The sequence below is a fragment of the Bombina bombina genome, chromosome 5 (genome assembly GCF_027579735.1).
Source record: "Bombina bombina isolate aBomBom1 chromosome 5, aBomBom1.pri, whole genome shotgun sequence".
NCBI lineage: Eukaryota > Metazoa > Chordata > Amphibia > Anura > Bombinatoridae > Bombina > Bombina bombina.
This window is the reverse complement of record NC_069503.1, coordinates 562,433,192-562,451,858: the sequence shown is the minus strand read 5'-3', so window position 1 is coordinate 562,451,858 and position 18,667 is coordinate 562,433,192. Positions and strand designations below refer to the sequence as shown.

General features: G+C 35.1%; 1 protein-coding gene across 1 annotated transcript in view; it reads left to right on the top strand.

Moving 5' to 3' along the window:
• The window catches only part of DNAH5 (dynein axonemal heavy chain 5), a 1,563,391-nt gene that overhangs the window by 727,996 nt on the left and 816,728 nt on the right, over positions 1-18,667 (top strand). Inside the window, 1 exon segment of the mRNA XM_053715797.1 lies at positions 17,675-17,881. Coding sequence (XP_053571772.1) covers positions 17,675-17,881 — 207 coding nt within the window.

Genomic DNA, 18,667 nt, shown 5'->3' with positions numbered 1-18,667 from the left:
TATATGGTATATGAAAAGGTGTTTAAAGAGGAAAATGCAAAACCTTATATGCACAAATGCAAGCCTTATTCACTTACTATTAATTGTTATTATGTAAATAGGTTTGCATTTACAATAAATTGTTTGAAATTTTTATTTCATTTTTGGGTTGTATGCTATGTGAAATAGATTACAATGTTAATGAGTGGAGGCCTACTGAATACACGTTAAACTGTTATAACAACATTGCAGCTTTATATAATTAGTAAAACTTTTCTGTCATCTGTTAGAAGCAGCTTTAAGTTACCAGTGTTAAAAGTAGTATTAATATTTCTATATACCAATAGGCAATAAGAAATTTGATGCCCACTCCAGCATTTTTGTTTTGTTTTAAGATGAAGACACATGAGGCCATCAGCTCACATGAGGTCATCAGCTTTTTTTTTTGTTAGAAAAAAAAAAGGCATGGAAAGGGATACAACCTAGAAAATACATACATACACATGTCTAAAAATGTATATATATATATATATATATATATATATATATATATATATGTGTGTGTGTGTGTGTGGTATGAGTTTAATTAATTGGAGCTTGGAGCATACTAATAAGACCAACTTTCAATCACATCATTCCATTCAAAATGCCAAAGATCACAGAATATAACAGAAATAAAATCATACTTTTGCATCAGCAAGGCCACTCTCAAAGGGAAATTAGCAAAAAAAAATGGATGATTCAAGCTGTTATACAGAAATTTGAAGACTCAGGAGAGGTCAAGGACAAAAAAAGGACTGGAAGGCGAAGAAAACTTTCAAAATTTGATGAGAAATTTCTCAGTTTCTTCTTTTAGAGACTGGAAGAAGTCCAGCAAGGACCTGGCTCAACATCTGGCAGCTTAATTGGGATGCCAAGTTGACCCTTCTACAGTCTGAAGAAGCTTGATCAGGAATGGTCTTTGTGGTAGGGTAACAGCCAAGAAACCACTTTTTCAGAAGGGGAACAGGGAGAAAATGCTAAGATATGCTAAAGCTCACTTACACCTAGATTATGAGTTTTGCGTTGCGGCTTTTAACGCTGATAAAATGTCAATTTCAGTGTAAAAGCAGTAACGCTGCTATTGGGAGTTGTGTCGGTATTGCTATACTGCAAGCATTTTAGCCTATAAAAAATGACGTGCATGGGATTTCTATAGCGCCGGTAATACAGGTTGTGCGGTCTGGCTAAAATGCTTGCTTTACAGCCTATACCGACACGATCCATACCGCCATCTGAGAGCTGTAGTTATGAGTTTTGCGCCACAAAAATGTTTCACAAAACTCATAACTAAAGTGTTACAAAGTACACTAACACCCATAAACTACCTATTAACCCCTAAACCGCCACCCTCCCACATCGCAAACACTATATTAAACCTATTAACTCCTAATCTCCTAATCTGCTGCCCACCCATATTGCGACTATTCAATAAAGTTATTAACCCCTAATCTGCCACCCACCCACATCGCCAACACTTTTTAAATATATTAACCCCTATTCCCCCGCACCTCCACATTGCCTCCACTATAATAAAGTTATTAACTCCTATTCCGCCGCTCCCCGACATCGCCGCCACTAAATAAAGTTATTAACCCCTTAACCTCCGGCCTTCCACATCTCCGCCACTAAATAAACATATTAACCCCTAAACTGCCGCCCCCCCCCCACATCGCAAAACACTAAATTAAAATATTAACCCCTATTCCTAACACCCCCTAACTTTAAATTAAAATTACAATATAACTCTATTTAAATAAATATAAACCTAACATTAAACTATAAATTAACCTAACATAACGTATCTAATAAAATAAAAAATACTACCAATTAAAATATCTAAATTACAAATTAAAAAATACCTAACACTAAGAAAAAAAAAAAAATTAAATTACAACGAAAAAAACAACAAATCCAAGGAAAAATTTAAAAAATCTAAGTTTACCAAAAATAATTAACACTAAAATCACGAAAAATAAAACACACTAAGATCACAAAAAAAAAAACAAAATTATCAAAAATAAAAACAATTATACCTAATCTAATAGCCCTATAAAAATAAAATAGACCCCCAAATAAAAACACCCCCTAGCCTACAATAAACTACCAATCGCTTTTAAAAGGGCCTTTTGTAGGGCATTGCCCTAAAGAAATCAGCTCTTTTACCTGTAAAAAAAAAGCCCCCCCCCCCAGCAGTAAAACCTGCCACCCAACCAACCCCCCAAAATAAAAAACCTAACTCTAAAAAAAAATAATCTACCCATTGCCCCTAAAGGGGCACTTGTATGGGCATTGCCCTTAAAAGGGCATTCAGCTCTTTTGCATTGCCCTTAAAAAGGGCATTTAGCTCTTTTTCAAAGTCCAAAGCCCTAATCTAAATAAAAAAAACTAACACTAACCCCAGAAGATCTACTCATGGTTTCTGAAGTCCGGACATCTATCTCCATCCAGGCAGCGAGGTCTTCATCCATCCCGGGGGTGTCTTCTATCTTCATCCCGGGGGCATGGAGCAGAGCCATCCTGGAAGCCGAAGACATCCTGCTCGGAGCGTCCTCTTCATACAGTCGCCGCCGTACACTGAAGTTGAATGCAAGGTAGCCTTTTCAAAATTTGCTCTTATAAGTATCTAAAAAGTATCCATATATATATAGATTACTCTACGTTTGTAGTCTAAAAAGAACCCCTTTTTAGGGAGTTCACAGCTTAATTTAAAAAAGAAAAAATGATACTTCACACATATGAAGGAAGCAACTCTGTACTCCTGAGAAAACTGCAAACACAAGAGAGGCGCACAAATGTGTGTATCCGTGGCGAACAACGAAGTTAAACAGACACCAATCTTATACACAGACTACTCACAATTTCCTAAAGCACACTTATGTGCTAGTAGTAGCGGGCTGGTTATCAGAGCTACCCAGCTTGCTCCCTCCGGCAATCGCTCGCTCCCAATCTGAAAGATAAGAAGCGCCCAAATGTGTGTATCCGTGATGACCAGAAACCCCAGCTCCAAACTTCTTACACAGGGTACTCACAATTTGAAGGAGCACACTTATGTGCTTGTAGATGCAGGCTGGCTATCAGAGCTAACCAGCTAGCTCCCTCCGGTCTCAAAGGTTCCTCCAACGCAGGTGTATGGTAATGCTGTTCTCACCCAATAAGTAGCAAATCCAGAATAAAATCAAGGTATTTATTGATATAAACAATATTGGCTGTGATACAAAGCTACATATAGGTGAGCATATGGAAATATGCTACGCGTTTCTCGGCTACTAACGGCCGTTTCATCAGGCATATTATACATAGGACTTCCACCGGCTTTTATAGCCGTGATTACCATACAACCTACATAATTACGACCTCCCTAAAAAGGTGTGTGTGCTTATCATCCAATGACCAACTCCGGTTATCATATCGACCTCTATGATACGCTGCCCGCACTAGGTGTGTGAGAATCACGCCAATCACCTATGTTAATTGTTGGGGGATGTGCGCTCAGCGTGCCTGAGATCAATAATGAGAACTTTTCTGAAACCCAACCATATGCCGTTCTATGGTAGTACACAGCGGCTGTTATCCCACACTAAGGGAAACTGAAATATTGAACCTGCTCCCTCCACACCTAATGCACTAGTAGAAGTAGGATACATATATATATAAAACAATCGATAAATAATAAAATATATATGTATATATACACATCGTACCTAACTCATTTTAAAAAGGTTTAAAATATTTGATATCTAGATAATGTATAAATATCATAAGTCCATAAACACAATATATAACTATATGGATTAAAAAAGTGATTAGACTTTACGGCTCCTATACCTATGGTGCCATTCTTCCCACCAGAATCAGAAGCTTAAACATGTAATATGTGTAAATACACATGTAAAGTAGCGGTCACCATTACTTCGTGAATTTTAATTTTTTAGGTCCAAAGTGTGACCCCTATTTGTTATATTCATATGGGGCATTATGTGTAGCGTACCCAGAGTAATGTAGTATATATCAGGCAGATTTTGCCCTGTTCGTCAGTTTTTTATTCCTGTTGTATTTTGCTCATACAGTTTCCTATACGTCCTTAAGGATGTAATAATAATAATAGTGAATTAAATAATAAAATGGTGAATTAATACTAACGAATATCCCTATATTCCTTGTTACAAATATATAACCCCTAACTACAAGGGTGAATATATAGTATATAATAACCCAATTTCAAAGTTGATTGGGATTCTAATACTAAAGTGATGTGCACAATAAATAATGTGAATAAAAATAGGGAAATATATATTGGATCAGTATACATCCAAATGCTTCTTAATGTAGGCCTATACAATAGTAAGATGTGTTCATGTGGAACACTATTGTGATGCATACGTGTATATGTGTATAAAATAGCTGTGTATAAAACATATGTGAATATATGTAATCTAATGCTATATAGACTAGTGAGAATCATGAATACATGTGGATCATGAAGTGCGGATATAAAAATGTGTGATATTGATACAACTTAAAATGTGTCATATAAATTATAAGGGAAACTTATATAAGACTAAAATTAAGGAATGTGTTATTTATATTATTGTTATATATGGGGTCCTGAGTTGCTATGTCTAAATGATACTAGGTTCATGTAATAAATGTGTATAGGATGTTATATTATAGTGGTCATGGAATATGGATAGATGATTATATTAAGATCTATCCACTGTATGCTCTAAATGGTCCATCCCCTATCTGATATATTAGGGAGGATGAAATAATCCAGTCACCTATCTATGGCCCTATTTCCTTCTTACGAGGAGTATACCTCTGTGATGTTATGCCAATGTATATATTTAAAAGGCTGCAGAGTCGATAACTTCGTTGAGCCCATTAGGGAATAGTGTTCCAAACTTATATATCCAAAAAGTTTCACGTTGTCGTAATTTAGTAAATCTATTATATTTGTTAGAACCTGGAATACTTTCTATCGGTGTAATCTTGAATGTACATTTGTCACCTTTATGTTCTGACAAATGATGTCTGGGTACACTATCTTTATCTGATGAATTCTTAATATTACGAAGATGCTCACTCCACCTAGTGCGTATATTTTGTGTCGTGCGTCCCAAATACTGTATCCCACATTTGCAGGTCAACACATAGATCACGAAAGTAGAGCTGCAGTTCAAATGTTCACCTATCTGGAATATTTCCCCAGTACTATTGGCCTTGATGCTTCTAGTGCCATGTGTTATGTGTTTGCACATGAAACATCTAGTTTTACCACATCTGAAGGTACCTATCCGTCCTTTGTTATTTTGAATAGCGGTATTAGCAATAGCTTTCTTTGAAATTACCACTTTACTAGGGGCTAAAGTCTGTTTTACCGTGGGTGCCCTTCTGAAAACTATGTTTGGTGAATGACTTAAATTTTTCTTTAAAATTGGATCTCTTAATAAGATCGGCCAATGTTTGTGGAGTACTTTTTTGATGGATTTGTGATTAGAATTAAATTGGGTTACAAAGCATGGTTGATCTATCTTCCTGTTTGTCTTTTTATTTCCCAATATATCCAACTTCTTTTTGTTTGTAAGTAAACTGGACCTATCAATTTTATTCGCCTTATTGTAACTTTCTAAAATTATTTCAAGAGGGTATCCTTTTTCTTTGAACCTTTCTATCAATATTTCAGATTGTTCATGAAATTTAGCCTCTGTGCTGCAGTTTCTTTTTATTCTGCAAAATTGACTGTAAGGTATACAATTTTTCCACTGTCTGTGATGATTGCTTGTGTAATGTAGAAAATTATTACAATCAACTATTTTAAAATATGTTGAAGTACATATGTTAAACTCATGATCACTGGTTAAAATAAGATCTAAAAATTCTATAGATTTGATTTGTATATTATGGGTGAATTGAATCCCCATTGAGTTGTCATTAAGAAAGGAACAGAAATTTGTAGCCTCCTCTTGTGTCCCTTTAAAAATGAACAACAGATCATCAATGTAGCGGCCATAGAACACCAGGTTGTCCCTCCAGCTCGAATTATAAATGTATTTGTTCTCAAAATATCCCATAAATAGATTTGCTAAGCTGGGGGCAAACCTGGTGCCCATGGCCGTACCTTTGATTTGCAAGTAAAAATTATCTAAAAATTTAAAATAGTTGTGTTTTAAAATGAACTCTATTAATCTTAAAATATATTCTTTCTGTAACGGGGGCATATATATATCCTCCTCCAAATAATGTCCTAACGGTGAGGAGACCTAATTCGTGAGGCTATATTAGAATATAGGGCACTAACGTCTGCAGATACCCAAATCATATCTCTTTCCAATTTTATCTCTTTTAATTTATACAGTAAATCTGTTGTATCTCGAATAAAAGAAGGTAAATTCTGTACATATTTTTGTAGAAAACTGTCAATGTATTCGGAAAGCTTATCTGTTAATCCATTCATACCCGCAATAATGGGTCTCCCAGGTGGCTTTGTAGCATTCTTATGAATTTTGGGAAGATGGTAGTAATAGGGAATTGATAGATGTATTGGAGTGAGATATGCTTTCTCTTGTTTATTCAAAATTCCCTCCTTACTACCAAATTCCAAAATCAGCTGTAATTTTTTCATGAATATTTGTGTAGGATCCATATCTAACTTCCTATAGTACTCATTGTTGAGTACTATATGTTTAGCTTCCCCAATGTAGTCATTATAATCCTGTAGGACAATACCTCCCCCCTTGTCTGCTTGTCTAATGACTATTGAAGTATTATTGGCTAAGGATTTGAGTGCTTTTTCTTCATTGGGCCACATTCTTTTGTACTCCGCATTTGTTACAATAACACCAGCTGTGTGGCCGAAAAAGTTAGTAATGTGTTAATCAGGCAGTTTATCTTAGTGCGGTCTGACCTTATTCTGCAGCAATCTCGGTGTCTCTGTTTGCCTAACAAGTGCACTTGTTTACATGAATCAATCTCTAACCTTTATCTTCTCTCTTCTGAATTGGATCCTTCCGATGAGTGTTTTGCTGAGTCTTCAGACCTATGATTGTGGTCCCTTTACTTCTTCTGTTTTTTGTCGGCTCTGCATCCGTCTGCAGCCCGCAAGTGTATGTGCCGGTTCTGGAGCAGTCACTATCCTTAGCGTTTGATCAGCAGTTAGCCCCAAGTGCGCGCCTTCTCCTAAGACTCGCTATGATTGGCTGTCTTGTGGGGGTAGGTTCCTGCCGTTTACGCTGTTCAGCTCTACGGCAATACTGGGCGAAAGTGAAATTGTCAAGTGAGGAGTTCTGCAACGCGTTTCAGCTGAGCGCATCAGCTTTTCTCAAGCATATCCTCTATGTTGTTCTTAGCCTTTAAATACCTGTATCTCGACCTTGATTGGTCCAAGTTAGCTTTTCAAAAAACTGTCCCATTTTGGAGAGATTATTACCCTCAGTAAATTTCATCAACAAAATATCGAACAGTGAATTGCGATTAGTACAAAAATGTGTCTATGTCTTATAGAAATGTCAATTTAGGAATTTAAAAAACAGTTTAGACTGAAATCAGTATTTGGATTTCAAATATCCATTGTGCCTCCTTTTTTAAAAGGGCATTGGCCTGATTTCCCCCTTTCTTATTCACTCTAACTTTTGATATTGCTGTATATCTAAAGTATTTGAGGTTACTATTATTGCAAGTCTTGAAATGTTTTGGAACTGGAAGATCTTTATTTCTATCTGTTTCTGAGTTTTCTATAGAAAGTATGTGTTCCCTTATTCTTTCTCTGACTGTTCCTTCCGTCTCGCCCACATACTGTTTCCCACATTTTGTACATGTAATCAGATAGATTACATTCATCCATACACCTAATAGTTTCTTTTATCTTGTATTCTTTTTGTGTGTAACTAGACTTAAAGCTTTTGGTTTTGTTTGCATGTTTGCAAGCTTTACATGTCCCACAAGGGTAAAAGCCTTGTTGTTTGTCTCCTAAGACTCCCCTTGCAATGTTACTATTATTATGTTTTAAAGTAGGTACCAAAATACTTTTGAGGTTTTTTGCTTTTTTATACACAAAGATTATTTGGAGGTGATTGTCCTAAATGTGGATCTGATTTTAAAATTTTCCAATGAGATTTTATTATTTTTTCTATTTTCTTCCTGTCTTCACTATATTCTGTGATGAAAGGTAGAAAAATCTCCCGTTTTCCTGTTTCATTTAGAGTGTTTTATATTGTAAAATGTCCTTCCTATTTATATCTTTTACTTTTAATCTCTCTGTTTCAATGTGTTCTTCTGAATAGCCTCTTTCTATGAATTTGTTTTTAAGTGTTCTAGATTGTGTTTCATAATCTGTGTCTCTTTTACAATTTCTTTTCAGTCTTAGAAATTGACCCTTTGGGATATTGTGCTTCCACCTGTGCAGGTGGCAGCTTGTTTCGTGGATAAAGTTATTTGCGTCCACTTCTTTAAAGTATGTTTTTGTCATAAGCTCATTGTTTTCTACACGTATTTCTAGATTAAGGTAGTGTACTTTCTCTGTGCTAATATCGGCTGTAAATCTTAGATTCAATTGATTGTCATTCATATCATCTAAACATTTTTTAAGGTCATCAATTGGTCCTTCCCAGATGAAAAATAGATCATCTATAAATCTTTTATAGATAATAAAGTTACTTTTATAGGGGCTTTGATTTAGAAATTGTGATTCCCATAATCTCATGAACAGATTTGCGTAGCTAGGGGCAGATTTAGTGACCATAGCTGTGCTGCAAATCTGCTCATAGTAAGTACCATCATACATGAAGAAATTATGGGTTAAAATTAATTTAATACTTTCTAGTATAAATTCCCTTTGTTCCTCTTTCATGTTTGAATCATTTTTTAGGAAGTGTTCAATGGACTTTATGCCATCATTATGTCTAATGGACGTAAAAAAGAGATTGTACATCACATGTTACTAATATATATTCATTCTTCCATTTAAATTTATCAATTAGTATTAGTAAGTTTGTGGAGTCCCTAAGATACGAATCTAGATTACTTACATATTTTTTAAGGTATTTGTCGATGTATGCTGACATGTTAGCTGTAAACGAGTCTATGCCCGAGATTATAGGTCTTCCAGGGGGCTTTACAATAGACTTATGGATTTTATGTAGGGCATATAGTACAGGAATAATAGGATGATCTGGAAGTAGATAGTTATATTCTTTTTCATTGATAATTCCTATATCCATTGCTTTATCTAAGTGATGTTTTAGAAATACCCTGTCGGATTGCAGCAAAGTTTTTTGTAGGTCGCTTAGCATGTCTTTATACATATCTTTATCTAGAATTACAATTCCCCCTCCCTTGTCCGCTGGCTTTATGGTTATGTCATTGTTTTGTTCTAACTCTCTAAATAGTGTTTTTTGTTTGAATGTGATACTATGTTTGATTTTGTCTTGTTGTTTGAGATTGCTTATATCTTCTAAGACCAGTTTCTCAAAGTTTCTATATAGATTCCTTTTTCTTGTTTCGGATAGAAATTTTATTTTTTCTTTAATCCTGAATGTATAAAGCGATTGGCTTCTGGATCGGTTGTTTTTATATTAGTAGTACCTTAACTTAAATTTCTTTCTATAGGTGTTTTTTAGAAAATATTTTTGAGGGTTAGATTCCTGACAAACTTGTTTGCATCTATATATGTATCAAATTTGTTTCATTTCCTCATCGGTGCAAATGAAAGCCCTTTATTGAGTATTTCTATGTGAGATTTTTCTAATTTTAGTTTGCTTAGATTATAAATTCTGTTCTGCTTTATCTCATCCTTTTGACCTTCTGATTTTGCATGTGTGTTCCTTCTACTCTTTCTCTGTAATCCTCTCCCTCTTGTTCCTCTTCTTCTGAGAAGTTTCTTTTTCTTCGTATGACCTGATGTTGTGGGCCTACCCCTAAAAAAATGTCCGGTGACTTCTGTTGTTGTTTATACTGGGGCTGAGGTGTTATAGTTAATGTTTTGTTCTTCTAATGGCCTAAATCTATTAGATGTCGGAATGTTCCATTCCTGCCTATTTGATCTACCTTACCATGATTGATTTTTACTCATAGAACCCTTTTGGTGTTCTTTATTATATTGCTTAGGGTAATTGGAATATTGTCTTGGGGAATTGAAATGTTTGTAATTTTTGTTAAAAATTTGGATATTGATTACCCCTTTCATATTCTCTATGGTCTTGGTGTTTATAATAATTGTCTCTACGTCCTACTATTTGCCATTCTGGTCTTAGATTAATTCTTTTCCCCAGATTTGTTCTTGATTAGTTCTATTGTGATAGGAGTCATTGTGGTACATATCTTTTTTATTGTCATTTAAAATAATTTCCTCTGTAGGGTTTATTCTCATTTCTATAATGGGCTTTATACTTTTCATGTCTATTTTCTCCAAAATTTGTGTGTGTATTTTCTTGTACATTATGTAACAATGGGTTTAGGTTACTTTTATGATATTTCTTCTGTGTTTTTAGGGACATTCTCATCTTATTTGTTCTTCACCTAATTTAGTTTTATCTCTTCTTCATCTATGACTGATATATTTATCATTATTTGGATTAATTTGAGGTACTTCATAATCTTCCCGATCTCTCTCAAATTTATTTAGTTTTTGCCCCTAGCTACGCAAATCTGTTCATGGTATTATGGGAATCACAATTCTAAATCAAAGCCCCCTATAAAAGTAATTTTATTGATCTATAAAAGATTTTTTGATGATCTATTTTCATCTGGGAAGGACCAATTGATGACCTTAAAAAATGTTTAGATGATAGAATGACAATCAATTGAATCTAAGATTTACAGCCGATATAGCACAGAAAAAGTACACTACCTTAAATCTAGAAATACGTGTAGAAAACAATGAGCTTATGAACAAAAACATACTTTAAAGAAGTGGATGCAAAATAACTTTATCCACGAAACAAGCTGCCACTTTTAAATTAAGTTGTGAACTCCCTAAAAAAGGGGTTCTTTTTAGAATACAAACATAGAGTAATCTATATATGTATGGATACTTTTTAGATACTTTTAAGAGCAAATTAGTTAAGGTTGGCCAACCTAATAGATTATACTGTACATGTTTATCTATTTCATCTTTAGAATTGTTTAGTTATTTTAGAGAATTGCTTATGAATTTTTATCTACCCTGCTAAAAGGAACAACACTATTTTTGATTAAGATAGATATCCATTTAAGATAGTCATTTGACTCCTATATAATGATTATTTGAACCATTTAAAATATATATAAAGGTACTACTTTTTAATATTTTAATATTTTAATATATTAATTCACACACACTAGTAATACCTAACACCTCTATATTCCTCAATTGTCCAATTTACTTTTTTTACCTTTTTATTAATAAAACTATTTTAGAAGTATTTGGTGTTAGTTTCCTTTCTCTCATTATTGGGTAGTAAGCTATCAGCGCTCTTGTTTCTTTCCCCCCGACTAGGATAACAATTGCTTTGGAAAGCTTAGAGGAAGCTCCCATAGATCCAAGAGCATATACCCTTACACCACTGAGTATATAGACCCACTAAAAGCTTTTCAAAATGGCGTACCTTGCATTCCTATTGGCTGATTTGATTCTTCATATTCAAATCAGTCAATAGAATCGAGAGTTTCTGAAATCCTATTGGCTGTTCAAAACAGCCAATAGGATGAGACCCTACCCTGAAATCCTAATTGCTGTTCCTGCCCCAGGATGTATTCAGCTTCCAGGATGGCTCCGCTCCGCGTTGCTGGGATGAAGATGGAAGACACCCCGGGATGATTGAGGACCTCGCCGCGTGGATGAAGACCTTGCCACCTGGATGAGATGGATTTTTGGACTTCAGAAACCGTGAGTAGATCTTCTGGGGTTAGTGTTACTTTTTTTTTTTTTTGGGGGTGTTTTTTTTTTTAGATTAAGGCTTTGGGCCTTTGAAAACAGAGCTAAATGCACTTTTCAAGGGCAATGCCCATCAAATGCCCCTTTAGCGGGCAATGGTTTAGCTTAGGTTTTTATTAAAGAGTCAGTTTTTTATTCTTGGGGGGGTTGGTTGGTCGGGTGGGTTTTAATGTTGGGGAGCTTTGTATTTCTTTACAGGTAAAAGAGCTGATTTCTTTAGGGCAATTGGCCTACAAAAGGCCCTTTTTAAGGGCTATTGGTAGTTTTATTGTAGGCTAGGGGGTGTTTTTATTTTGGGCAGGCTTTTTTTATAGGGCTACTAGATTAGGTGTAATTGTTTTTATTTTTGATAATTTAGTTTATTTTTTTGTAATCTTAGTGTTTTTTTATTTTTTCGTGACTTTGAGTGTTAATTGTTTTTGGTAAACTTTGATTTTTTAAATTTTCGTAGGATTTTTTTTTTTAGTTGTAAATTTTTGATTTTTATTTTTTTTCTTAAAGTTAGGTCTTTTTAAAATTTGTAATTTAGATATTTTAATTGGTAGCATTTTTTATTTTATTAGATTAGTTATGTTAGGTTAATTTATAGTTTAATGTTATATAAAATGTTATATTGCTAATTTTAATTTAAAGTTAGGGGGGTGTTTTAGGGTTAATAGTTTAATTTAGTGTTTTGCAATGTGGGGGGCTGGCAGTTTAGGGGTTAATGGGTTTATTTAGCGGCAGAGATGTGGGAGGCCGGAGGATTAGAAGTTTAATAACTTTATTATAGTGTTGGGGAGCGGTGGATTAGGGGTTAATAGCTTTTATTAGTGTTGGCGAAAGTGTTGGTTTTGGCCCAGGCAGAGAATGTATGCGTATGGCTAAATCACATAGAGAGAGCACCTGTGATTTTGGTACAACAGATGGCTGCTGTGCAAGCTGAGACATTCAGGAAGTCCCATAAAGAGCAACAAAATGCGTACACAAACTCTGCAACAGGAGATTTAAGCAGTATCAGAAGGCTGAACCCTGATTATGAGGGTGGCAAACTGAGTTCCAAAGTGATAAGAGCTAGTCTCTATTTTTCAAAGATGGTCGGCAGCTGATGATGTTGAAGCATACCTTATAGCCTTTAAGCGCACAGCAGAAAGAGAAAACTGTCCAGCAGTTGGGTGGGTGAGTATACCTTTGCCATTTCTTAGTGGTGAACTTTAGAAGGTCTACTTTGATTTAAAGCCAGCTCAAGCCAGTAATTATGAGAAATTGAAAGCTGAAAATCCTTGTACATTTGAATGTGGACTTTGGCAGTACACGCACAAAGATTCCATCCTGGATGTAATTCCTCTCACAAAGCTGCAAGAGCACAGAATGTTGACTTCATACACTTTGCCAGGAAGTGCTGCGACTGGAAGTCAATTCTGCTAACCAAATAGTGGAATTACTGGTGATGGTTCAATTTCAGCGTGGATTACTTGTTTCCCTGCGGCGGTGGGTTAGTCGAGGTGATCCTCAAACAGCAGACCAGTGATTGCATTGTAGCCCTCAGAACGAAGCTCTGCACCAATCTTCAGTGGATCAGTCCCATAATCCTAAACCCCAGAACTCTACAAGAAATGATTAGACTGTTCAGGGGATAAGGGGATTGGGAGTGCAGCAGGTGTATATCGCAAAACACCAGGGACATTTTTCCAGGAATTAAGGAGACATTTAAATATAACAACCTATTAGATTGCCTTAATGTAATAAGATTGCCAAATAGCCAGAGACTGTAACCTTAAAGAGTGGACTTATAGATGGTAATGATCCATATTTATTATCTAATTGGATCAGCTCTATTAATAATGATTCTCACTGGTTGTACTGTGAAGGTTAATGGTAAAGTGTTCAGAGACTTGCTTGATCCAGGAAATATGGTCCACCTCAGTGGCCTAAATCTATTGGAACTAACGCAGTATTAGAATATGTGCAAAAATGTGTTCTCTGGAGATTAACCTGAATATCCTACTGCTGAAGTGGATATTAAAACTCAGTGTGGTAAATTTAAAATATTCGTGGGTGTAGTTACCTAATTAGCCCATGAGGTAGTGATAGGGAAAGATTTTCCAAAACTTCTGGAATTATGGCTTCAACAGAAATGTCAGTTCAGTAATCTCCAGAATAGGGTTAAACTAATGAGAAGTACAGTTGTAATAAAAAAAATGTAACCCCCATTGCAAATCAGGTTATTGTCAAAATGTACTGACTTTTTTTTCCAGCTGTTTGCAATGAACAAATCCAACAAAAGCAATTAAAATCGCTGAAGACAACAAATGCTTTTGTGGTTTCCCCAAATTTAACTGAAAATGCAACATGAATAAATTGGTGCAGTCTCAAAAAGATTCAACCCCCTGAATAGAATCCCCCCCTCACAACAGCACAAATGTGCCAAAATCAGTGTGTTGTCTCAAGCACACTTGATGCAACTAATCAAGGTCTTTCATTAGGTGTGCTTGAGCTAGAACATATGAAATACCGGAACTGGCTAGGGGTTTGACTGCATGTTAGAAATATGACAAATGCAAAAGAATAGTCAAAAGGTTAAGAGAAGAGATCATCGCCCTTACAAACAAGGAGCAGGATACAAAAAGATAGCAAAGGCACTGAATGTTTTCTAGAGACAAAAGTTGTGGAAGCATATTTTGCAAGTTCAAAGTTAAAGGAATAGTGGTTACCACTACCTTGACGGGCAGAAATGTCAATGGAAATTTGCTGCAACCAGATTTCTCAGAAGGATGGTTGAGAAAAACCCTTAGTGACTGCAAAAGACCCTGCAGCAAGATTTGGTGGCATCAGGCAACTGAGGGTTTCATTTTGGCACAGTTAAGGCGTGTACTAAACACAGACTCCAAGACGTACACCACTACTGACCCAAAAACACAAAAACGTTGGCTCCAATAAGCTCAAAATTATAATAAATAAGCCGTAGAAGTTTTGGGATTCTCTTTTGTGCAGCGATGAAATAGAACTAGAACTTTTCTGCCCAATTGATCAGTGGTATGTCTGAAGGAAGAATAAAGCATACACTGAAAAGAACACTTTGCATATAGTTAAGCATGGTGGTGGCTCTGTAATGCTCTGGGGCTGCTTTGCATCCTCTGGCACTGGAAACCTGCAGCTTGTGGAAGTCAAGATGGATTCATTAAAGTATCAGGAAATCCTAGGAGAAGATATTATGCCGTCTTTGAGGAAGCTGAAGCTTGGGTGTCATTGGACCTTTAAACAGGACACTAATCCCAAGCATACCTCCAATTCCACCAAGGCTTGGTTGCAGAAGAAGTCCTGGAAGATTCTACAGTGGCCATCACAGTCACCTGACTTGAACCCCATAGGAAATGTCTGGTGGGATTTGAAGAAGGCAGTTGCAGCATGCAAACCCAAGAATATTACTGAACTGGAGGCATTGCTCATGAGGAATGGGCTAAGATTCCTCAGGAATGCTGCAGAAGCTGGGTGTCTGGCTATGAATCTCATTTGCAGCAGGTCATAACAGCAAAAGGGTGCTCTACTAAGTACTAAAGATGCTTGCCATGAAGGAGCTGACATTCATATTTTAAAACTGCAGAATTCATTAAAAGTTGCATGTCCAGATGGATTTGGGGGAAACCACTTGAAGCATTTGTTTGTGTTAAGCTATTTCAATTGCTTTTTTTATTTGTTCATTGCAAACAGCTGAATGTCTGTAAATTTTGACAATAAATCTGATTTGCAATGGGGGTTGAATAATTTTGATTACAACTGTATGTGTTTCCTTTCTCTGAAACTGATTTGGAAAGTGATTATATTGAAAGGGGAAAAAGGAAGATAGCCCTATGCCTGTATTAGTGGGAGAGCAACCTCTTCAGAGTAATGAAGAGTCAAGTGCTACCTGAGAAAATGCTGATGATTTGGTGGGTGGCCCTGGCAATCTTAAGAGTGCCCAATGGGAGGATTCATCATTGGTGGAAGCAAGAAAAAATTTCCGAGTTATAAATGTTATTGCATGACAGCCAGAAAATATATTACCCTTTCCTTATTTTGAGGAAATTAATGACTTTATATACCGGGTAGAGAAGAAAGGAACAGACATTGTTAAACAATTATTGGAGCCCCAGACATTTAGTAATACTGTATTAAATCTTGTACATAACCACATACTGGGGACACACGTAGGAGTTGAGAAAACCAAGGAGAGAGTTCTTAGAAGGTTTTATTGTCCTTTATATGTCCATTTCCTGCTGTTGTCATTGTATATATGCAATTGTATTATGGTATAATTGTGACAATCTATATGACCTTGTCTTTTCTGTATTGTAAAAGCAAATATTACCTGTGGTCGTACTTGTTAAACCTCGATAAAAAAATCTAAAATAGTTTTTTGTTTTGTTTTTATATTGAGGTTTAACAAGTACAACCAGGTAATATTTGCTTTTACAATACAGAAAAGACAAGGTCATATATAGTCAATTGACAGCTTGTCATGAAATACCATGCAAGCTGCTAAGAAAATAGAGAAAATTAAAAGACCAGCCTGTGATGTATATGCATGTATATAATATTTACTGCAAACAGCATGAAAAACTGTCAGGGAGAGCCAGTAGCTTCATACATTCAAACATTCTACAGAGGGGTGAAGCCGTTGAATTAAATAAATTATTTTATAACTTATTCAAATAAATAGTGCTTGTCATGTGTGAAACTCCATAAAAATAGTGGCAGTGAGTTTATAGCTATAAGTCACATAAATAGTGCTTGTAATGTGTGAAACTCCATAAAAACAGGGAGTTTAGAGCTATGATTCACATAAGTAGTGGGTGCGATGGGGCCAAATTATCAAGGGCCGAATTGTCCCTGAATACCCCTTTTTCCGCTCTAGCCTTTAGGCTCACCGGAAACAGGAATTAAGAATCAGCAATCTTAAGATTGTTGCTCCTTAACTCATCCACCGCCTCTGAGGTGGCGGACAGCAATCAGCCCCATCAAATACGATCGAGTTGATTCACACCCCCTGCTAGTTGCCGAGTGGCTGTGAATCTGCAGGGGGCGGCATTGCACAAGCAGTTCACCAGAACTGCTTGTGCAATGTTAAATGCTGACAGCGTATGCTGTCGGCATTCAGCGATGTTGGGCGGACATGATTCGCTACTCTATATTATAAACAGTGGCTTGACAGTCCTGGGAACAACATCAACAAACCCCCCCTGCCCTATTCTTATCTGTAATATTTTATTATATTCTTTTTGACATTTCACTTTATTCGCTGAAAAAAAATTCTCCTCCGTATTCCTAAATCTATAGCAATTCCTCTTTGTCTGTTATTAGTATTAAGGGTTTGTTGCTTTAACACAGTATTTATCTTTTCATTTAATTTCATAATATTTATTTTTATTCTTTACATTTGGCTGAAATTGAGTATCTTTGGCTGAAATTGAGTATCTTTGGCTGAAATTGAGTTGTTTTAGTATATATATAATAAAACAACTAATATAATTGTAAAACAATACCCCTGAGTATTATTCTAAGGATTAATTTTGCTTTGAGTACATAATTAATATCTAGCATGTAATGTTTAATATATTTGTTTTGTTTCTGTTCAAATAGAAATTTCCAACTGAAATGCTTTATTCCCTCCCCAAAAAAATGCTAAACCTTCTGTTTTTAAATTAACAATTCCTTGATACAGGGGTATAGTAATTTGTCTGCCGGCACTTGAAATGACTAAATCTACTTTGTTTTCTGTTTTCAAAGATGGAAGTGGCAAAATCTGGCCTTCAAGCTTCTCTTTTAGTAAAAGCTCCAGAAACAGGAGCAATTTTTGTGAACTTTGACCCTACAATATTAACTTTAATCCGAGAAACTGAGTGTATATCTCAGCTAGGTCTTGAAATTCCACCTTTTGCAGCAGCACTACAACAGAACCAAGAAATATACAAACATAATTTTAATAAACTACAGGTAAGAATAGTTGTTTCTAATTGTGTTATAGTTTAACAATATTGAAATGTTACTTTGAAATATCAGAAAATATGCATACATTTCTAACAAACTTTTAAGAAAAACAGATGAAAGCATAAATTAATTTTGAACAAAAAAATATAATGAGGTGATACCTTTAAATTCTGATAAAGAGGAAAATCTTTCAGGTTTCTTTAAAATTGTTATTTAAATATGTTTATATAAAATATAAATGTCGTGTAAAATAATGTGTCTGAATATGCATGTGTGTGTGTATATGTATATATACTGTATATATACAGTGTATATATATATATATATATATATATATATATATATATATATATATATACAGTATATATACTGTATATCACATAAGCATCTGTTATGTTTGTTATAAATTTCATGATCAAAGCTGTGGGTAGGGATGGGTGAATGTGCTCAAAGTGTAAAATGTTTGATAGAACGAATAATCCTGTGAACATTAGTTTTGGACAATCGAATGTTGATAAGAATGAAAATCCATTAAAATTCGGTAAACAAATGTTATTTTCGGTTTTTGAATGTTACTTTTGATTTTAAATGTTCATAATTAGATAAAAAATCCACATTTAAAATTTAGAATGTAACATTCGATTTAACAAATACTATTCAAAAGTTCAATAGTTCATGTGGTAAGGAATTTATATTTGTGTAATAGATACAAATATTTCAATTCAAATGTTTCTTTTTTGAATATTGCATAATATGAATATTACATTTAAAGAGAGCATTAGAAATACTATT